Below are 17,946 nucleotides of genomic sequence, written 5' to 3'. Positions count from 1 at the left end.
TTCCCTTCTCTCTATCTTCCTCACTCTCCCTCTTTCTCCCTTTTCGTTCTTTTTGTTTTCTTTAATACGATTTTCTTTCCTCCCCTGTTTGCGTTTTGTTTTCGGTTCCGTATAATCTCCTATGCTCGCTCGGAGTCGCAGTTGTGCTTGTGTGAGGTTGTTTTAGGGATAGTAGGGGGTTCTGCGGCCACTACTGCACCAAGGTATTATTTACAAACCCCAGAACGAATTATGATCTCACTTGCATCAAGACTCTGACAACCTCTTTAGACTTCTCATCGCTGGCTTCAATATTCGAACCCGGACGTTGCATTGCCTCCCTCCATCGATCAATCGGTCTCTTCGCTCGTACGGGTAACCTTCAGCCTGGCGCTTGCTCCTTTCCACTGACATTCGCTACGATTTCTTGCTCTATGCAGCTTATCATTGAGGCTCGTGGAGAGTCGTGATTGGACCGGTTTACACTAGCTTTGGTTTTTGTTCCAAGTGTTCCGCACCACACGATCTTGCGCTCTGAACGACCGTTACGAATCGAATATCCACGATGGCATTCTTGTTCAAATCAAAGAAAAATCACCAGGCTACCGGCCTGCCACCGGCGACAAGGAATGTACATACCTCAGAAGGTGCTCCAGCAGTCACATCGCCGGGTGCTCCTAATGGAGCGAAGGAGCAGAGCGGAGGAAACTCCGAAACACCTACACCCAGCAGTAGCTACAATAATTCATTGAATTCAGTCAATAGCACGAGCAGTCCTGAACAGCAAAGGGCGCGGCCGAGAGCCGAATMCGAATCTCAGGTTGGTGGTTGCGGAGCAAAGGAGCGCTATGATGTACATTCTGACTCGGGCATTATAGGCACAACGACCATCGCAAGCCATGAACACAACCTCTCCTAATTCTAGTCCCGGTGCTTCGCTCTACCCCTGGTCGCAACGTCGACTCAATTTCTCCACACCCCAAGGAAACCCGTTCCCCCGATATGGTGCAGCAATCAACGCGGTCGCTTCGAAAGAAGGTGACATTTACATGATGGGTGGATTGATCGATGGATCTACTGTCAAGGGCGACCTTTGGATGGTTGAAAGCAGCGGCGGAAATTTGTCGTGCTTCCCCATTGCTACTGTTTCTGAGGGACCCGGTCCCAGAGTCGGCCATGCAAGTTTGCTAGTCGGAAATGCTTTCATCGTGTTCGGAGGAGATACGAAGGTCGATGAAACCGACACCTTGGACGACACTCTATATCTTCTCAACACCTGTGAGTATTCACCCTTTTTTGGTCTCTTGCATCTCACATTCACCTTGCTGACGTTTTGATTTCCCTCAGCATCCCGACAGTGGTCGCGGGCAATTCCCCCAAACCCTCGTCCAGCAGGACGTTATGGCCACACCATTAATATTCTTGGTTCCAAGCTTTACGTTTTTGGGGGTCAGGTTGAAGGTTACTTTTTCAACGATCTTGTCGCCTTCGATCTCAATCAGCTTCAGAATCCTGCGAATAAATGGGAGTTTCTGATTCGCAACAGTCACGAGGGAGGACCGTCCCCTGGTCAGATTCCTCCCGCGAGGACCAACCATACGATGGTCAGCTTCAATGACAAGCTTTACCTGTAAGAATCTCAGCTCTTATCTTTTAATCATTATCTGATCGGGTTGCTCATATCTCATAAAGGTTTGGTGGTACGAACGGCCTGCAATGGTTCAACGATGTCTGGTCTTACGACCCGCGAGCGAATCTCTGGTCTCAGTTGGACTGTGTCGGATTCATTCCCACTCCTCGGGAAGGACATGCTGCGGCTCTTGTCAACGATGTCATGTATATATTCGGTGGTCGTACGGATGAAGGCATCGACCTGGGAGATTTAGCCGCTTTCCGCATCACGACTCGGCGATGGTATTCTTTTCAAAATATGGGACCAGCGCCTTCCCCGAGATCAGGCCACAGTATGACAGCATTTGGCAAACAAATCATCGTCTTGGCCGGTGAGCCAAGCTCTGCACCCAGGGATCCAGTGGAGCTCAGTATGACATATATTCTTGACACCTCCAAGATTCGTTACCCGACCGAAACCCAGAACGGAGAAAAGGTCGCTGCACCTCCCCTGGCCATGAGAAAAGGAGGCAATGACCGACACGGGGCGCCAACTGGCCGAACGTCGCGAGAGGCGCAGAATCCACAACCTGCAGACTCACAGCAACGGCGAGGACCAGGTCAAGCAAGGGAGAGTATGATGATAACCCCAAATGGTCGACCAGGCGACCATGGCCCAGGCCCGGGCTCTCGGTTACCAAGAGCGTCCATCGCGCAGGCACCCGCCGGCCCTCCACCGCCAGGTCAGGCACCAACGCCCGGTCCCCGAGGCAGCACACCACAGCACGCCATGAATCCCAGAAGTAAAACGCCAACCGATCGTAACTACGGCGGTTCGGCAGCAGACACTGTCCGCGCGATAGCATCCGAGAGAGACAGGGAGTCCCCGGTGGCGAGAGATTCTTCCAAGGACCCTCGCTCTGCTAACGACTCAGGGCCTATGTCGAGTGGACATCGAACTCCCACTCAAACGCCGTCAAGAATGTCTGCCAGAGCCATGGAGGCTGGGGAAGCTGCTCCTTTAGCCAGACAGCGCTCTCTACGTCAGCATCGCCAGCGCGGATCCATGGATAGTGCGGACGAGTCTGTTCTGGGGCGGCATGCCAGTATCGATGGATCGATCGAATCCCGAGGTCACAGGAATTCCAAGTCCATTGGGGATGAGCCCCGTTCTCCCCGGCTTACTGCTCATCAGGAGGCTCTGATCAAGGAGCTGGAGGCAGCCAAGAATCGCAATGCGTGGTATGCGTCAGAACTTGCACTGGCCAAGAAAGCTGGATACACGATAAACTTTTCGAACAATCCCATCGCGGACGAGCGTGCGGCAGATATGTTTGCGGATGAGGATCGGCCCTTGATTGAGGCCTTCCTTGCAATGCGGGCAGAGCTTGCAAAAATGCAGGCGACAGTGGATCGACAGGCTGCCATCGCCTCTAAGAGGGTCGCCGAAGTAGAACATCAGCGAGATGTGGCTGTCAATGAAGCAGCTTACTCGCGGGCCAAGCTCGCAGCTCACGGTGGAAGCCAAAGGGGTACTCCGCAGCCTGACGGAAGCTCGCAGGATCCAGATGAAGCGATAGCCGATCGTTCAACCGAAATGGGCCGACGGCTAGCTCTGGCCCTCGCATCTCAGAATGAACTGAAATCCAAGCTGGAAGCAATCTCAACAGAGCTGGATCAAGAGAAGCGCGGCAGGGAACTGGCCGAAGAGACATGTGAAGCTACGAGGAGGCGGCTGGCGGAGCTGGAGATGCAGAACAATACACTGGAGGTGGAGAGCTTGCGCGCCGAATTTCACAGAGTGGAGGCGTCAGCAAGAGAGGAGTCCTTACTACGCTCAGAAGCTGAAGCCTCTTTGAAACAACTCACATTGGATAAGGAGGAACTACTTAAGAGGCTTGAAGACTCATCATCTCGTCTAAGGGACTTTGGTAACAATCTCGGCAGTCTTCGGGAAGCGGTAACTGCATCCTCGGAGAAGACTGCCCTGCTCGAAAGGCAACTGGAGGAAGAACGGGAGCTGCGGGAAGGACTTGAAAGAAAATTACTGCAGTTGAGATCGGAGCACGAAGAAAGAACTGCCGAGCTGGAGAACGCCACCCGGCGCCTGCGGGATGCAGAGGAGTTGGCTGAAAGCAATGCCAGAGAAGCGGAGACTCACAAGAACGCATTTTTGGCCGGCCTTGAACGCGCCTCCTCCTTCGATTCCGAGACGTCTATCCGCTCAGTGGCCGACCAGCGAGTAGCTGCTCTGGAAGCTCAGGTTGAAAGGGCTAACAAACTGGCCAAGGCCAACCAGGCTGCGGCTGATGAGGCAGCCGACAAACTGAGGCGAGCCGAAGAGAGAATCGCTGGGCTTGAGGCCTACCAAGAGCAAGCTAGCCGAGAAGGCCTGCAACTTCGCAGACAGCTCCAGGCCGTTATGAAGGAGAGCCAAGCCCATGCTGCTGAGAACAGAGAGCTCAAGTCAAAGCTGGAGAATCAGCAGCGAGAGGCTGGAGCCCTGGCCATCCAACACGCCACGCTGAAGGACCTTCTCGCAGAGCGTGGAGTCAGCTATACTGACAGCAGGCGTTCTCCCAGGCTCGAATCCCCGGGCTCTCGATTCGGTACGCCCGAGCAAAGTCGACTTCGTGAGCTGGAACAGCAACTATCGGCTAGCCTGAAGGCCCATGAAGAACTCAAAGCATCCTTTGAAACTCGGGAGCAGGAAGCAGACCGTGCGTATAGAGAGAAGCTGGAGCAACTCGAAAACGACTATCAGTCAGCTGTTCACTATGTCAAGGGGACCGAAAAGATGCTCAAGCGGATGAAGGATGAGCTGACCCGGTATAAAGCGCAAAATGCAAAGATTCAGGCCGACCTCGAAGCGGCGCAAAGAAGCATAAGTCAGGCATCCGGCCAGGGCTCAGAAGCACCAGCGGAATGGGAAGCTGAACGCTCGAAGCTGCAGCAGTCCATCTCTGACTTGCAGCAAGATACTGCATCTTCCATTGCCAACCTCGAGAGTCAGATTGCGAAACTGAAGGAGAACTTGTCTGCCGCCGAGGCTGAAAAAGACAAATCTCGGTCAGAATATGAGAGCGTCAAACAGGAGCTCATTGCTGCAGCAGAGAAGAATCGGGTGGAACTGGAGCAGCTAAAGCAAGAGAACGCCCTGCTCGAGGCTCGCGCATCAGACGCCGACCAGAAGGTCGCCATGCTTCTGGATCAAGTTGAAGCCTCCGTCGGGCATTACCGACGACAGTCGCAGCCTGTTCAGGGGATGAACGGTATCTCGCGAACCCACAGTAATGCATCAAGCAACACGATCAGTGGTGTCAGTGGTCGGCCAAGGGCAGACAGCGCCGTGTCGCAAGATGAGCCGTTCCCTGACAATCGTGGATCCATGGCTTTGGACTCTCTTGCCAATGAGCTGGAGGCATTGCGCAGTCATTGGGAGAGTACCAATCGCAACTACCGATTGAGCACTCAATCAGACTTTGACCGAACTCCAACCAAGGAGACCCATGGCTTGAGTGACAGTCTGGCCGAGTGGCGGCGGAAACTGGACGAGGAGGAAGCAAGAGCAAGCTCCCCAGAGAAGAATAAGCCACGCGCAGCCGAGGAACAAACGGCAGCGAACATGATCTAGACCGGTCCAACATTATACGATGCGACTCTCCAATTCCTGACGTTGCCATGAAATTAGGAATGCCACGGCCTCTCATCCAGTCCGAAACCGTGCGATCACCATATCGTCACCCCTGGAAATTGTCTCTATCCTGTGTTATCTCATGTTGTTTATCTCCTAGGCATGTTTGCGATGTCAAATTCCCCTATGCTCTCTGTTCCTAGCGAATTCAATCCAAATTCTGCTTTGGTGGAAAAAGGATTCGAAAACGGCTTCATGTTCGAGAGTAATTTCCTTTTACTTCTTATTTTGGCACTATACTATCTTTCCTTCCTTTTTTTCTCTTCTACTCGGTTTTCTGTTGAGTCCTCTTTTATACCCCTTCAATATCTCGCTACCTGATCCCGAATGTACTACTAGTTACTTTGCATCAAGGAGCCTCTGCCTGATCCTGGTCAGATGTAACTTTCTCAATGAAAGCTGGTTGCTCTTGAAAGCTTGAGTTCGCTCAGTCGGATGTAGTTGACTGCATTTGCGCCTAATCATAGATCAGCAAGCTGGCGTCCAGCTTGCTTGCTTCGCAAGGACTGGTGCCAGCAAACTCGTATCCCGGCTCGTTACGAGTTCAAAGTGTTCGCTGGCATAGAGGATAAGGAGATATTTAACATAAGAATCATCCGCAATGAAACACAGATTTCTCTGAACAACCATTTGAGTAAAACCAGGTGTCTTACGGCCTGTCAGGGCAATCTCATGGTGCGTTGGTTGATCTGGCTGCGTGTATGGTGTCATCTTCCGGCTCGAAACCAGTTGGTTACCATAAGCAATAGAGTAAGTCAGTTCTAGATGCATGCTTTGGCCAAATTCATAGCGACCAAAATCTCTACGGGAAATTTCTGATGAGTGGGTGATGATCATCTTGCTGTGGCGCCGCGGTAACATTGCGGTGAGAGGAGGGCAGTAAACAAGGCGGAGGGTCTCTATATGCAGCTTTGGACATCGAATCTTGATTCATGAGATTGCGGCGATTGACCATCCAATCGAGCCTTGTACAGAAGTCATGATCTGTGCAGGCTGGTGTATGGATTCTCCTTGATATGTACATGGTATGGAGTAAGGTACAAGAACACTGACAGCCAAACACATGACCTGGCTGATATGAAGCTGTTTCTGCCCAAATAGATGTCCGTTGCTTTATAAGGGTCGATCTGCTGAAGGGTACCTTAGGTATAGTATTGGTAATTACGATACAGATACACGCCCGGTTTCACCTTCCATGGGAAAGGTACTTATCCAAGGTAGACGAGGTCATCTGAGCAGGCAACGGCATACGATACTGTTGGAGAGTCCTGGGGTGGTCGACCGGGTAGATAGGATGAGGAGTGAAATGCTGGAATTTTCCAGATTACTATCTGCCTATAAGCTGTTTGATCCTGGTATGAGTGTGGCTATGAGGTGAGATGATGAAATGATGCAAAAGGCACAGCCTTTGTGCCTCTCTGCTGTTTCGCCGCCTGATGCCAAAGTTAGTTGCCACTCATTGATGGTACTCACTCTATCTCGATGCAAGAGGAAATGGATGGAGAGCGATCGGTTTTTCTTCTTTGCGATGTGATACTTGTCCGTAGATGTAGGACAACTTTAAGTCAAATAAATGCCTTTCGACGTTGATATCGGTAGAACAGAACTAAAAAAGGCTAGTCATATCAGGTTGGGGGCTGACCGCTGTACTTGGCTATCGTCGGATGTTGATCGCCTACCATTTCGATTCTTCCTTGCATGGCCGCGTATCACGCCTGGCGAACCTTCCTTGCTCTAGTTCTTGCTTTGTTTGATGACTGATGGCTTGATGACCCTTGGCAGCATGATGAAACGAAATAGCCGAATTGTGTTGTTATTATTAGGTAGCTTGATATCAGGTGAAGGTAGACCATATCTAGACTCATTATATGATACTGACTGTAATACATCATACTGTCTTCTTACATACAATACCTGCCTAGCTTCTTTTCTGGACAGATTTTGCCTCCTCTTTGCCTCTCTAATTGAGTTCTTTTTTCCCTGAGCTCTGCCTAACCTCAAGACAGACCTTCATCACCGCTTTTACTTACCATTATTACCCGGCCCCCTCTTACCTAGGTAGGTACCTAGTTACCTACGCTCTGTACGGAGTTACTGCTTAGTCTCTCCTCTCAGTACGCCCAAACCCGACACTCAAACTCCTCTCTTATTCTCCTCCCTCTTCCCTTCTTCACTTTCTCCCCCCCAATTCCACCTTCCGATATCAAGGCTTTGCCCTTGGTTTTTGTTTCTTTTTTTCCTTCTTGTTTTCAACAGCAGGTACTTCTTTCCTGTCTGTTAATTCCTACGCGTCTCATCTCTGCATTTTCGACGTGTCCCATTATTAAGGTGAGTTGGCCTCTCGGTCTCCTTTTTCCCTCTCTTCTCCCCTCCGCCTTTTCTTCGGTCGGGCCTCTACAGTCGGAATCAATCGCCCTCATCACCACACCCGTTCTATCTGCAACAAAACAACAAGGAATACATTTTTTTCAACATTATACTCTCACTTCTTTCGAACTCCTACCTGTATCTGGTGGACTTCCTTCTCGTGTTGAGTCGTCGTTGAGGCGTCTCCTTCCGTCAGCAGCTTCCCGCAGCCTCATCGCCAATTCACTCACTTTGCCAAGCAACTACGCGCCGGAGGCTGGAGCTTGCACTTTTTCACCCATCCTACCACTCTCAAGCCCTTCTCTTGTTCTTCACAGCATTGGCCTTTTGCATTGTTGGACCCCTTTCTTGGACTCGCCTTCCTAGAATTTGTTCACATTGCGTCAACGTCGTCCATTGTTTGACCGAGAACTTACAATTTTTTCCTACAGTCTTTGACATCATCTCCAGCCACAGCTTTCAGCTGTGCCTAACAATCGACAGTCAAGATGACGACCATGGTTAGTATTTACATCGATGCATCCATGGACCCTTGTACATTGTATTAATATGGTCACCAAACAGGATTTGCGAGTCGGTAATAAATACCGCATCGGCCGTAAGATCGGAAGCGGTAGTTTTGGTGACATCTATCTCGGTATGGCATTGATACTTTTTGAGGAAGTCGGCTGGTGAGCAACCGCTTACAAAATGATACAGGTACCAACATCATCTCTGGGGAGGAAATTGCCATCAAGCTCGAGAGTGTCAAGGCCAAGCACCCACAGCTCGAGTATGAAGCTCGGGTTTACAAATCGCTCGCTGGTGGTGTTGGAATCCCTTTTGTCCGCTGGTTCGGTACCGAATGTGACTACAACGCCATGGTCATCGACCTCTTGGGTCCCAGTTTGGAGGACCTTTTCAACTTCTGCAACCGCAAATTCTCCCTGAAGACTGTGCTTCTCCTGGCAGATCAACTCATTTCCCGAATCGAGTACATCCACGCCAAGTCCTTCATCCATCGTGATATCAAGCCCGACAACTTCCTGATGGGTATCGGCAAGCGTGGAAACCAAGTCAATGTGATTGATTTTGGTCTTGCCAAGAAGTACCGTGATCCCAAGACGCACTTCCACATCCCATACCGCGAGAACAAGAACCTCACCGGAACGGCCCGTTATGCTAGTATTAACACTCACCTCGGTGTTGAACAGTCTCGTCGTGATGATATGGAGTCTCTCGGGTACGTCATGCTCTACTTCTGCCGTGGCACTCTCCCTTGGCAGGGATTGAAGGCGGCCACCAAGAAGCAAAAGTACGACCGTATCATGGAAAAGAAGATGACCACTCCGACCGAGGTCCTCTGCCGTGGATTCCCCAACGAGTTCTCCATCTACCTGAACTACACTCGCTCCCTGCGTTTTGATGACAAGCCTGACTACTCCTACCTCCGCAAGATCTTCCGCGACCTGTTCGTCCGCGAGTCCTACCAGTACGATTACGTGTTTGACTGGACCGTCTACAAGTACCAGAAGAACGCTGCCATGATTGCGGACGCTACCAATAACAAGAAGGACAAGGAGGCTGACGGCCGCCAAAATGCAGCTGCAGCTCAGGCGCCTATGGCTACCCCTGCTACTGCTGCCAAGCCTGGTGCTATCTCCAGCCAGCGTCGCAAGGTCCTCGATCACAACACGCTCAACAACACCCCTGACACCAACCGTGCTATGGGAGGGAGTGACAGGATGTGAGTATCTGAAACCTAGGTTCCGTGTAGGGAACCCCTTTCCTCTGCGTTTGGTGTTCGAGATCCGCTCTGCGCGTGGAGGTCTATTCCAGTTACTAGAATCTGACTAATCTCATAGTCTTCGGCATTAGGCTGCGCTCTGCTTCCAAGGTTGCTGCTTCAGGTGCTTATGGGCCTGCCGGTAGCCGTGCGAAGCGGGACGATGGATACGGTGCTCAGTGGTACTAATTGTGCAGCATGGCAGCGTAGCTTGATTTTACTCCTCTTTTGATTGTATTTCAGCTTCCTGCATGCCAACAACTTACGCCAACTTTGAAGCCCGGGACCTCCTGTCATCACGGTACCTATCTGCATCGTGCAGCAATCTTCTCGGACTTCTTTTGCCTTGGATCTCCATTCCTTTTTTTTCCTTTTGTTGTTCCCATGCACTCTATCAGCCCTTCATCCAGTCCCGATCGTCTTTCGATCTACAACGCTTCGACGGACCGCTCGTCGTTCTCAACTTCGCCAGTTCGCTTATCAGCCTTTCGTGTGTTTCACTAGGTGGAGCTTTTCTTTCAACGCTCGACAGCCCCACCATTTTCACGACTTCTGTACTCGATACGCGAACTATTTTTATTTGAAGGGAAATCGATAGCGGCCTCGAAATGCTTTTTACTGCGGCTATATTTTACCCGTTTACCCACCTTGGTCCAGTCACTCGAATTCATATTTGAATCGAGATTTTCAGTCCCAGCAATTTGCCGGGTGGGTCGGGTGATAAGAGATGCATAAACGGGATCATCAGTATTGTGACGAAACAGCTTTATCGGAATGTTGACAAATGTCACTGGGGATCCTCAGATTGATCATCTACTGTCGTGTTTCAATACTTTTCCAACCCCATCTTGCTCTTGCACTTCCCATCGTCTTCTTATGTTCTGCATGCTTTCATGTACTTTCCATCGTTTTGCTTGTGAGTTATCGACGTGTCAACAGGGGACGATGACAGAACAAACGACCTGCGATGATGTGGTGGAGACGGCAGTTTCTGGGTGTCTACTTTTGACGCCCCTGCTGTTGTCCTTTTCAACAAACTTATCTCACGACTGTTCGGTTATGAGGATTATGGGACGACTGGCAGTGGGTCAGGCACGAGAGAAATGCGTCTCTGCTTTTGGGTAATTGGCGACGGAAAATGGCTAGGGTCGCTTCCGGGGTGGTATCACGTCGATTTGTGTTCACTTTAACGGCATATTATGGCTTTGATTTGTTCTTCCACGCTCTCTCGCATTGTGTCGAGGAGGCAACCTGTGAGGACCCATCGCGAGCGAACTCGAAAGCTATCGGCTAGGGTCTCTCAAACTGTCTCTTCGTTCACTCAGATAATATTTCAGTCTTTTGTTGTGAATCAATTTCCTTCGTCTCTGCAGTATCACTGGGCTGGCACTGTCGTAATTGTCTATAGCTCCTTTTGGCTTGAGGAGCAAATGCGGAAGTCATAGGTAGGCTTGACGTAGCAAAGAACTTACTCTGTCATGGAGTGGTGACATCGATAAGCTACCTGAGAATTCTTGTGCTCCATTCGGTCGGATTATCAGGGGCAATTCCCTTAGTTGACATCGACAAATGAAGCTGCCATGATGTCCCTGGTTCTGGGTCGCTGTCTGGCCTGAACCCAACCCGCGTTGTCCCAAAGTGCTTTCAATATCTACATCTTACATCTTCATCATTGTGATTACGCAGACTCATGCCATGCTTCTTAAGACTTGTGACAATATCCGGAGCGGCGAAATTTCGGTTGCTTTGCATCCATGTTATTCTAAGTTGTTCCTCTACTCTTAGCTTCTTGGGTTCTCCGACCAAAAGCAATTCCAAGGCTTGGCCCCATTAAATCTGTCTCCGTACCATCCTGACCGCTGTACCCCATCGATAAGAGGAAGCATCTCAGCAAATTTATCAATATTGTATTTTTACCTTCTCTCTCTTCAGCCGATCATCTACTGCAAGAAGTCGTGCTTGGTTGAGAGAAGTGCAGAGATATGGACTACTCATTTTATTCCAATCCTCAGTCACAGCAGCCATTCCCCGTCTACGATCTCCACGGACTACCAACACCCGATCAGAGCAACCCAGCCTCTAATGGCGATGATCTCAATGATCCATTTACTTCTCTAGTTGTTTCCCTACGTTGCTGATTATGCTGATCTGATACTAACCCTGTCCCATCCTAGAATTATCATTCATTCGACCCCTCCTTTCGCATCCAGAACCCCGCCGGCCCTTCGTCCTTTGTCCCTCCACCGCACTCGCCACCTGAATCCTTCTCCAAACACTCGGTTTCGAGCAGTGATTTCCCCAATAGCCATGCGGAGCCTGGATCCATCGAAGGCGATGACCAGCTCCAACATCGAAGCAGCAGCGAGGAAAAGGACAATCTGACTCCAGCACAAAGTAAGCGCAAGGCACAGAACCGAGCTGCGTATGTGATCCTTTCGTTCTTGTGAAAGTGTTAGGGCTGCATACACGCCCGCGCTGGAAGTATGCTGTGGAATAAGTGCGGCTAACATATCACCGGATTGGTGCGTCCAGTCAGCGAGCGTTCCGAGAACGAAAGGAGCGCCATGTCCGCGAACTGGAAGAGAAAGTCAGCACGCTCGAGCAAGAATCCACCACCCTAGCCGCGGACAACGAACGGCTGAAGCGGGAACTGGCCAAGTACGCAACGGAGAATGAGATTTTACGGGCTACCACGGGCCAACTGGCGAGTTCGCAAGGCCGTCATCTGGACTCGGAGCCAACCGTCACAGGACCGATGAAGTACACCCCTACTGACTTTTACACAAATCTTGTACCGAAGGGGGAGCCGGCGCCTACGCATCGCGTGACGATCTGCGAAGAGACAGGGGAGAGGCTCCTCGATGCCGGAGCGACCTGGGATCTTATTCAGGGGCATGAACTTTACAAGCAGGGTCTTGTGGATATCGGTGATGTCTCTAATCGGTTGAAGGGAATGGCTCAGTGTAATGGACAGGGTCCGGCGTTCAGGGAAGGCCAGGTGCTCCGGGTCATTGAGGCGAGCGCTGCGGCTGGCCGCGATGAATTGATATGACCTTGGCATAGGCGAATTTGGGCCAAGTTATGATTTTGAAAATGTATTTTGGTGCGTTTGGAAGCTGATTATGGGAGGATACGGCGCTATGTCGAAGGGTGTTATTTGGCGCAGGAATCGCGTCTGGGATCGGTATACGTTTATCAATTTGATCTTTCTCATGTATTTTCATTAATACACACATGGGTGCTGGTAATTGGACACGAAACAATGATTGCCGAAAATGCTAGCGTTTGACGTTGCGGTTACACTATTGGACGGCTGAATAGTTCACAATTTGATATATTCAAGCTTGTATTCATGAAGGACAACTGCGCTTTCCCCAGCMACCTATCCTTTGACTTGAACTTAGGATCTCAATCTTTAAATGCAGGTGAGTTGATCAACAACCCCAGTTGACCCGTATCATTTTCGGGTATGTCCCATATTTAACGTATGCACCACCGTATGAGTGTAAAAAGGATCGACGAACGGTTATCGTATAATCAGCATAACAATAGCAACCTTGTACTAGAATATAACTCGCAGTCATTGTTCTCTTAGTCCCAATCATCGTCGTAATCTTCGACGTTCGCATTCCTGATATTTGATGGACGCTCCTCGTCGAACGAGTGAGATCGCTTCTTTAGGCGGACATCGCTTTCTTTCAAAGCACCCAGATCCACTAGCATTCGCTCTAGGTCTGCGAGACGGCGTCAGCCAACGTCTATACAACGAAACCATCAACAAACGCACCTTCAAGCTTAGTCTTGGGTCCATTGAGCTCCCGTAATGTGACAAGCTGCCTTCTAATCTCTCCGTCCTTGTATACCAAAATGGTCGGCGTATTCCGCTCCGGATACCCTTCAATGCACATATCGCCGCGGATCTCGCAGAATTTAATGTCACCGAATTTCATAGCTAGTTGACGCCACAGGTCGGACAGGATGCGCGACTCGGCGTTCCCGCTGGTGGATGTGAGGTGGACGAGCACGAAGGATTTGCTGGAGGCTTCTGTTACCTCGCGGGCGTAGTCGACTTTTTGTAAGGGGTAGACTTGGTTGTAGATGCTAGTTTTTTGGAGGGTAGAGAGTTCGGCGAGGCGCTTTTGGCTGGATTTCTGGTCAGTATCTGAAAGCTCCAAAGCCCGCAGCTGGGATACCGGGGTTCTCATGGTCGACGCCGTACCGGTATTGTTCGAGGAATTCATCGTCTTCTTCATCTTCAAGATCATGCAGCTCATCTAGGTCTTTGTCTTCGAGTCTATTCTCGTATGCCTTTCGTTCGGCCTCTATGAGGGCCTCTTGGATCAATGGTTCGGGGTCCTGGGGCTTTTCGGGGATAACGCCATGCTTGCGGAGAATGTCATTCCTATGGCGGGGTGAGTGATTATCAAGAATTTGGTGAGGGAATTGCGGAGATTGATTTCCTTACCATTCAGTATCCTCGTTGGGGTCTACTTGGACTTCCATGATGAGAAGAAGTAATTTGATCTGTCGTGACAAATAGGAATCGCAAGTTTAGATAGACGATAGCTTCCCATGCAATTGTTTGTTGAGGCTCCCGAGTAATTGGGACGATGCTACCTATGATGCATGCCGCGTGTTTGCTCTGTTTGCAGCATCAGCCACAGTGGCTAGAGCACCCACAGACGCGGAAGGCCACCTGGAGATTGTACAACGGCATCGGGAGCTGCTTTGGCAACAACCTCACCATTCATGCTCGATTCTCCCCTGGAACAGGGTCAGTAGCCTTGCCTTGAGATTGGACACTGCTCCTACTGGCCTGGTCTTTCGCTTTTCCCTTTTTTAACCTCGCCTTTCGCGGATAATGAGGGCGCGTTAATCGTTTACACCGCCTGCACACCCAATTGCTACTGACTTACCCATAATACTTACCCGCCCGTCCTTATTCCACTGTTGACCCCGGCGTCACCTTTACCGGTAACCTACACAAGAAGAGGGTATCAGAACAGAACTCTCCGCTGCTGTTGGATCAGCAGCTTCATTCACCATGAGCTACGTTAAAAAGGATGAGGACGCTGATCAAGTCATGATCAAGCTTGATCGGACCTCCGTCTTCCAAGATGGTAAGGGGATTATCAGTTCCCCTGAAGATGCTACCAAATTACCATGCAATTAACTAATTATGTTCTTCCTTTTGCCGGTTGATAGCACGTCTCTTCAATTCCTCTCCAATTTCTCCACGAAGATGTCGAACCCTCCTGACCAAGATCGCTGTCCTCATGTTTACCGGGGAGCAATTCCCCACGAACGAGGCGACCACTCTGTTCTTCGGCATTTCGAAACTGTTCCAGAACAAGGATCCTTCCCTGCGACAAATGGTCTACCTTATTCTGAAAGAACTAGCGAATACGGCCGAGGACGTCATCATGTCGACAAGCATTATCATGAAGGATACCGCCGTTGGTAGTGACATCCTCTACAGAGCAAACGCCATTCGGGCTCTGTGCCGCATTATTGATGTGAGCATCATTCGTTGTACTACATTCTTTAAGCTTAGTAGCTGATGCAATTCCTAAAGGCCACCACCGTGCAAGGTATTGAGCGATTGATCAAAACCGCTATTGTCGACAAGACGCCTTCTGTCTCCTCCGCCGCCCTGGTTTCTTCATACCACCTCCTTCCCATTGCGCGCGATGTCGTCCGTAGATGGCAGAGTGAGACGCAGGAAGCTGCATCTGCATCGAAGCAGTCGGCCGGTTTCCTTGGCTTCGGCGGCAGCTCTTCGAGCCACGCTATCTCGCAATCAAACTTTATGACTCAATATCATGCCATTGGTCTCTTGTACCAGATGCGCTCGCATGACAGGATGGCGTTGGTGAAGATGGTTCAACAGTATGGAGCAGCTGGTGTTGTGAAGAGCCCGGCCGCGCTGGTATTGTTGGTGCGGTTAGCGGCGAAGCTGGCCGAGGAGGACCCAGGCCTGAGGAAACCGATGATGCAGATGCTTGATGGCTGGCTCCGGCATAAACATGAGATGGTCAACTTTGAGGCGGCAAAGGCAATCTGCGATATGCGCGATGTTACCGATGCGGAAGCGTCCCAGGCTGTTCATGTTCTCCAGTTGTTCCTTTCTTCTCCCCGCGCCATTACCAAGTTCGCTGCCATTCGTATCCTCCACAACTTTGCCAGCTTCAAGCCTCATGTTGTCAATGTGTGCAACCCTGACATTGAATCTCTTATCTCCAACTCCAACCGTTCCATCGCCACTTTCGCCATCACCACACTGCTCAAGACTGGCAACGAGGCCAGTGTCGATCGCTTGATGAAGCAGATCTCTGGTTTTATGGCTGATATCACGGATGAGTTCAAGATCACTATCGTCGAAGCTATTCGGACTCTCTGCTTGAAGTTCCCCAGCAAGCAGGCCGGTATGCTGGCTTTCCTCAGCGGCATACTCAGGGACGAGGGTGGGTATGAATTCAAGCGGAGTGTCGTTGAAAGCATGTTCGACCTGATTAAATTCGTTCCTGAGAGCAAAGAAGATGGTACGAACTCCCCAACCCTACTTCCTTTTCCCTTTAACTTGGTAGTTTGGCAATCCAACTAACAATAACTAGCCCTTGCCCACCTCTGCGAGTTTATCGAGGACTGTGAATTTACCAAATTGTCGGTCCGAATTCTGCACCTTCTCGGTGTAGAAGGGCCCAAGACATCTCATCCCACTAAGTACATTCGCTACATTTACAATAGAGTCGTCCTGGAGAATGCTATTGTACGAGCTGCCGCCGTCACGGCCCTGGCCAAGTTTGGCGTCGGGCAGAAGGATCCTGAAGTGAAATCCAGTGTCTCCGTCCTTCTTACACGCTGCCTTGACGATACGGATGATGAGGTACGAGACCGAGCTGCTCTCAATCTTCGTCTTATGGCGGAAGAGGACGAGATGGCCGAACGATTTATCAAGAACGGTATGTATAAGTTGTCTGATTTCAACCTGGTCTGTTCGGTAACTTATATAACTAGATTCTATGTTTTCACTTTCTACGTTCGAACACCAGCTTGTCATGTACGTGACATCAACAAGCAAGGACACATTTGCCGCGGCTTTCGACGTTTCCACGGTTCCTGTTGTCACACAAGAACAAGCATTGGCCGAAGAGAGAACCAAGAAGCTCACGACAGCAACTCCCACCCTCAAGGCTCCTTCTGCCGGCCCTCCCAAAGGCAAGGCCAACGGCGTCGCCGAGGCGGCAACCGCAGCGGCAACTCAGAAATATGCGGAGCAACTCATGCAGATTCCAGAGCTCAAGGCATACGGAACTTTGCTCAAGTCCTCTCTGCCTGTAGAGCTTACTGAGAGCGAGACGGAATACGTGGTGACAGCCGTCAAGCACGTTTTCAAGGAGCACATTGTCGTGCAGTACGACATCAAGAACACTCTGCCCGACACGGTCCTTGAGGACGTAACGGTGGTCGCCACTCCTTCCGAGGAAGAGGTCCTGGAAGAAGAGTTCATCGTGCCCGCTCCCAAGCTGGCTACAAATGAGCCTGGTATCGTATACGTCACCTTCAAGAAACTCGCCGGCGAACACAGCTTCCCTGTCACATCATTTACAAATATCTTGAAATTTACCAGCAAGGAGGTCGATCCTACAACCGGCGAGCCAGAGGATAGCGGATATGAGGACGAGTATCAAGTCGAGGACTTGGAGCTTACTGGCAGCGACTATGTCATTCCCACGTTTGCCGGCAGCTTTGACCACGTCTGGGAGCAGACCGGTGCGAACGGGGAGGAAGTCAGCGAGACTCTACAGCTCAGTAACATGAAGAGCATTTCAGGTGCGTCTCGAATTCGACATTTCAATGTGGATACAACTCGATACTGACTTGACTGCAGATGCCACCGAGCAATTGATCACTGCCCTTTCTCTCCAGCCACTAGAAGGCTCCGATGTGGCCCTTAGCAACAGCACACATACACTCAAGCTCTTCGGAAAGACTGTGTCAGGTGGTAGGGTTGCAGCTTTGATCAAGATGGCTTTTTCAAGCAAGACGGGTGTCACTACCAAGATCACCATCCGAGCGGAGGAGGAGGGTGTCGCTCCTGCTGTCATGGCAGCTCTTGCTTAAGGTTGTATATTGTAATGGGTGCACATTCCAGCAGGCGTGCACTAACGACGGATTCTGCATTTCATGAGACCAGAACCATTTCCTGCGTTTTGTTCCTCTTTTCTTCAATTGCCAGTTTCTACCTATAATTGAGGTGTCCAGCTAGATGCGATGATTATTTTTGTGTAGCTGCCAAAACCCGTTATCCACTTGGTTCCTACATATCTTTCCTTTTTCTTTGACCCTTCTACCCGATATTCTCTATTTGTCGTCTTCTGGACGTTCAGTGTCCTTGGTTCCCTCTCTCTCGTCGCGTTACCGTCCCAGGAGGGCAGTAGTATGACTCAAGGGGCCCTTATTTAGACCTTGAAGTGTACTTAGTCGTTGAAGAAGCAAAATGGATCAAAAACGTTTCAAGTCCGCGTTT

At 50.4% G+C, this 17,946-nt stretch overlaps 5 protein-coding genes across 5 annotated transcripts; 4 read left to right on the top strand and 1 right to left on the bottom strand.

Annotated features, from left to right (window-relative positions):
* Positions 1 to 544: 544 nt before the first annotated feature.
* Positions 545 to 5,224, top strand: Asppvi_001384 (putative cell polarity protein (Tea1); the record flags this gene model as incomplete). Its single annotated transcript, XM_043297681.1, has 4 exons — positions 545 to 799; positions 858 to 1,257; positions 1,327 to 1,609; positions 1,672 to 5,224. 4 exons carry the CDS (start codon positions 545 to 547, stop codon positions 5,222 to 5,224), a joined length of 4,491 nt encoding a protein of 1,496 aa, XP_043153616.1.
* A 2,976-nt stretch (positions 5,225 to 8,200) lies between these two features.
* Asppvi_001383 (casein kinase 1 family protein) lies at positions 8,201 to 9,605 on the top strand (the record flags this gene model as incomplete). The annotated part of the gene is made up of 3 exons (XM_043297680.1): positions 8,201 to 8,288; positions 8,351 to 9,377; positions 9,509 to 9,605. The coding sequence occupies 3 exons, from the start codon at positions 8,201 to 8,203 to the stop codon at positions 9,603 to 9,605; spliced, it is 1,212 nt and encodes a 403-aa protein (XP_043153615.1).
* Positions 9,606 to 11,398: 1,793 nt separating this feature from the next.
* On the top strand, positions 11,399 to 12,468 carry rsmA (putative bZIP transcription factor (Fcr3); the record flags this gene model as incomplete). Its single annotated transcript, XM_043297679.1, has 3 exons — positions 11,399 to 11,536; positions 11,591 to 11,838; positions 11,949 to 12,468. The coding sequence occupies 3 exons, from the start codon at positions 11,399 to 11,401 to the stop codon at positions 12,466 to 12,468; spliced, it is 906 nt and encodes a 301-aa protein (XP_043153614.1).
* Positions 12,469 to 13,007: 539 nt separating this feature from the next.
* Positions 13,008 to 13,919, bottom strand: Asppvi_001381 (phosducin family protein; the record flags this gene model as incomplete). The annotated part of the gene is made up of 4 exons (XM_043297678.1): positions 13,008 to 13,150; positions 13,204 to 13,559; positions 13,636 to 13,818; positions 13,882 to 13,919. The coding sequence occupies 4 exons, from the start codon at positions 13,917 to 13,919 to the stop codon at positions 13,008 to 13,010; spliced, it is 720 nt and encodes a 239-aa protein (XP_043153613.1).
* Positions 13,920 to 14,460: 541 nt separating this feature from the next.
* Asppvi_001380 (coatomer subunit gamma) lies at positions 14,461 to 17,540 on the top strand (the record flags this gene model as incomplete). The annotated part of the gene is made up of 6 exons (XM_043297677.1): positions 14,461 to 14,536; positions 14,622 to 14,932; positions 14,992 to 15,958; positions 16,031 to 16,378; positions 16,434 to 17,249; positions 17,308 to 17,540. The coding sequence occupies 6 exons, from the start codon at positions 14,461 to 14,463 to the stop codon at positions 17,538 to 17,540; spliced, it is 2,751 nt and encodes a 916-aa protein (XP_043153612.1).
* Between the last annotated feature and the right edge of the window lie 406 nt (positions 17,541 to 17,946).

The sequence above is a fragment of the Aspergillus pseudoviridinutans genome (assembly GCF_018340605.1).
Source record: "Aspergillus pseudoviridinutans IFM 55266 DNA, scaffold_1, whole genome shotgun sequence".
NCBI classification, from domain to species: Eukaryota; Fungi; Ascomycota; class Eurotiomycetes; order Eurotiales; family Aspergillaceae; genus Aspergillus; species Aspergillus pseudoviridinutans.
Note: the sequence above shows the minus strand (reverse complement) of the source record. Positions and strands in the feature narration are given on the sequence as shown.